The 3,302-nt window shown below is 42.1% G+C and overlaps 1 protein-coding gene across 4 annotated transcripts in view; it reads right to left on the minus strand.

The window, feature by feature from the left end:
• Positions 1 to 3,302, minus strand: part of LOC102677145 (putative aminopeptidase W07G4.4) — a 31,821-nt gene that overhangs the window by 21,760 nt on the left and 6,759 nt on the right. For all 4 annotated transcript variants that reach the window (XR_004151770.1, XM_031515024.1, XM_031515025.1 and 1 more), the window contains exon 3: positions 3,092 to 3,200. Coding sequence is in view for 3 of the 4 variants with exons in the window: in XM_031515024.1 (XP_031370884.1) it covers positions 3,092 to 3,200 (109 nt within the window). In the remaining variant the exon portion in view is untranslated. The remainder of the gene's footprint in view (positions 1 to 3,091; positions 3,201 to 3,302) is intronic.

Genomic DNA, 3,302 nt, shown 5'->3' on the forward strand with positions numbered 1-3,302 from the left:
TAGATTGGAAACGAGTGAGTTTTTCGTGGAATTGAATTTACCCATTCTCTCATTATTTTATCGGTATTTCCTCCGTGCACGACGATGAGACCGGGATACGTGCCTCGCTTGTTGCTTTACCGGATCCATTTCGGCCCGTAGTAGTCCCTTAACGAGCGCAGGACGCCCCGGCCTCCTCCATCCGCTTTTTCGCGCGATTCCATCCAGCCCGTTTCCTCCCTTATTCCACTTGTTTCCTCCCCTTTTTCCCCTTCCCAGCCTGCATTCTCTTTTCTCGTCGCTTGTCCGTTCAAGGCTTTGTGGAAGAGAGAGAGAGAGAGAGAGAGAGAGAGAGAGAGAGAGAGAGAGAGAGAGAGAGAGGAAGGGATGAAGATTCTGGGGGTGGAGAAACCGAGGTCGGGGAAGTGGATCATCGATAAGATGTTGATCTTCTCGGGATCAGACTTGGTTCCAATTCGTTACGTTGGAATTTGGAAGTGACTGGGTTTTCTTGATAAGAGATAGTAACAGAAAATAATTCATATAGCAATCATTTAGGAGAAATGAAGGAATGGATAGATTTCAATTTTTAAGAATGAATTATTAATAGTAATTAATATATAGGAAATATTTCGTTTATATGTTATTAGAATACATTGAAAAAGTAGAGAAAATTACTCTTCTTTTATCCATGAAGTTTTATCCAAAGTATTTAAGACGATGCGGAAGTTATAAGTGAACTCGAGATTTAGTGACTTACGTTATTTCTTGGAAATGCATACACTCTTCCTAGGAATAAAGTTTGAGATAGATCTTAATGAGAAGATTGAGATCTATGTGAGCGACAAGAATGGAGAATGGTATAGGATCAAAAATTAACCCTTTCCTTTACACGACGATATCTCAGGAACAGAAAGTGCTATCGAGATAAACGAACAAGTGTTTTCAAAGCACAAGATTCTGCGCTTCTGATGATCGTTCACTCATTTCTCGAAAGTTACTACTATCTTGAATTATATCGATTCAAATTTTAATAAAACGTCTATAATATTCACGCGAAAGAAATAAAATTCGTATACGTAATTTTCAGATGACAACAAAGCGGCACGTTAACCTAAATGTCACCACTATCAGCCTTTCGTGCTAATTAATCTTGTCTCCTGTGTGGCGTTATCGATAATTTCGCAGGCAAGATACCATGCAGATACGATTGACCAATGTCAAACAGGCAATCCTACTACGACACAACATGCCTCGTTTCCGATCGTAATTCCGATTGTCAGGTATATCATATCGTTGGACAGGAACGAAGCCGAAATCGATCTCGATCTCGATTTCGGGAAGATATCGATGAACAATGGCGGACTCGTAAGATATACTTATCCATCATCCACAGCTAATGTTGCAACTGCGCGTGACAAATGTTGTTTAATAGCTCTGTTGACCGCGCGTTTCGCATCTGATACCTGTCACGCGCCGGTGTTTACTCAAAATGTCGACGAACCGGAACTATATACGATTTTATTCGCTCCAGTAACCGAATTCCCATGATTATCGTGGTAAAGATCGAATTAAGGACAGCGACCTGTCTTATCGACATCATGCACCCTACCTTTGTCGAAATATCTTTGCGATACTCTCGAATCACTTCTGATGCCTAAGATCCGATCATAGATTTTCTAATCGAATTCAAATCAATGTTTCCTTCTAAATTTTAAAATATCCAACCAATACTGCACTTTCTTCTGCAATAAATCGAAAAAGCGTACACTCGTGGAATAACAGAATCCTTCAACGATGACTCATACTTATTTTTATTCGCATACATGCATGATAATAAAAAAAATCATCGATAGTAAGGAATATGAGAGTCGCGCGCGTCAAGGAGTGCCGAAAGGGGTGGAGGAAGCGCCTGACCTTGACCGGCCAATTGATTTTCCACGGACCACGACGGCTCGGTGGTCGTAAATAAATCAGAGACGAAACTTTTCAGTGAAATTGCTTTCCAGCGAGTAATTAACGTGGACCATCGAGGGGATAACGAGGTAATCTAGAACGTTCACTTGGCCCTATCCTGGCCAAATTCATCGTTTATCCAGAAGTTAACGAAGCAAGTCTCGGCCAAGACGACTTCGTTCAAAGACTGTCACCTTGTCTCGCCGATTGTCGATCTATATATACATATAATAATGCTTCAAAACGTCGTTGGTTATGGATTAAGACGACGACGAGGATTTCGGGGCGAAATTCATTCGATCATTTCGGCCGACGAGTGGATTTGGGTCGAGCAAGCCAATCAGAGTTTGCCGAAACACACGGGCACAAGGTCTGGAATTCCTTTCAAACACAGGCCACGGGCTTCCTATTCTCCGAACGTAGTCACCACGCCGCCCAGCACTCTCCGTTGTCTCTGTTTGATTGGTTTAAATGGCGCGGCAGCGACCACAATTCGACCGACTATCTGGGAAACGCTTTAACCAGCCGTGTTGCCTACAATTGAGCGGCGCGCGTTTATCAGCGACGTTGACGTTACTAATCTTCGGCTGCTCCACTTTCTTCCGGCCGACTGTTCGATCTGTCGTGTCCCCAGTCAGTTTCCGCCGTTTCCTTTTTCCTCCCCTCCCCCCCTTTCCCCCTTTGACTGACTCGATCTGCTTTAGTTTCGAACGTCATCCGTACGCCCTTGCGCCAACAAGGAACAAACTGAGTTCAGCGGATTGGGGGATGTTCTTCGGCAATTACTATGTTTCGAGTCGAATACTATTTACGAGACTCTCCTCTTTGAAAAGAGTCTCAGACTCGTTAAAATATCTGATTTAACGTTTTTGGATATCGCTAGAAAACGCTGGAATTTTGTTATTTGTTTTGTTTTACAATATTGAAAAAAAGAAAAAAATGCCAGATAGAAATTTACTATTTTTACTAAATACACGTATCCTTTGATCACGTTCATCTATTTTGAATAAATCAGTAAGATATTACATTTCTATATTGTAAAGATGTATTTTTTGATTTGTCTTGAAATTACAAATGGTTCGAGTTTCGCTGATTTCTGACTTTTCGAGTGTTGACATTTCGCGATACAAGTGGATTAATGTAAGTGAATACTCACCACGTAGAAACCTTCGAGGGCTCCAAGAAGAGTGACCAGTTCGACGTTCTCGAAGCGGATATCCGGCAGGAGTGCGAACAGTGGACACCTGACACCAGCTTTCAACGCTCTGTTCAAACAAGAATTTTCGGTTTAATAGATTCGATCTGTGGAAGAGAGAGAGAGAGAGAGAGAGAGAGAGAGAGAGAGAGAGAGAGAGAGAGAGAGAGAG

Source organism: Apis dorsata, unplaced genomic scaffold (assembly GCF_000469605.1).
Source record: "Apis dorsata unplaced genomic scaffold, Apis dorsata 1.3 scaffold_52, whole genome shotgun sequence".
NCBI classification, from domain to species: domain Eukaryota; kingdom Metazoa; phylum Arthropoda; class Insecta; order Hymenoptera; family Apidae; genus Apis; species Apis dorsata.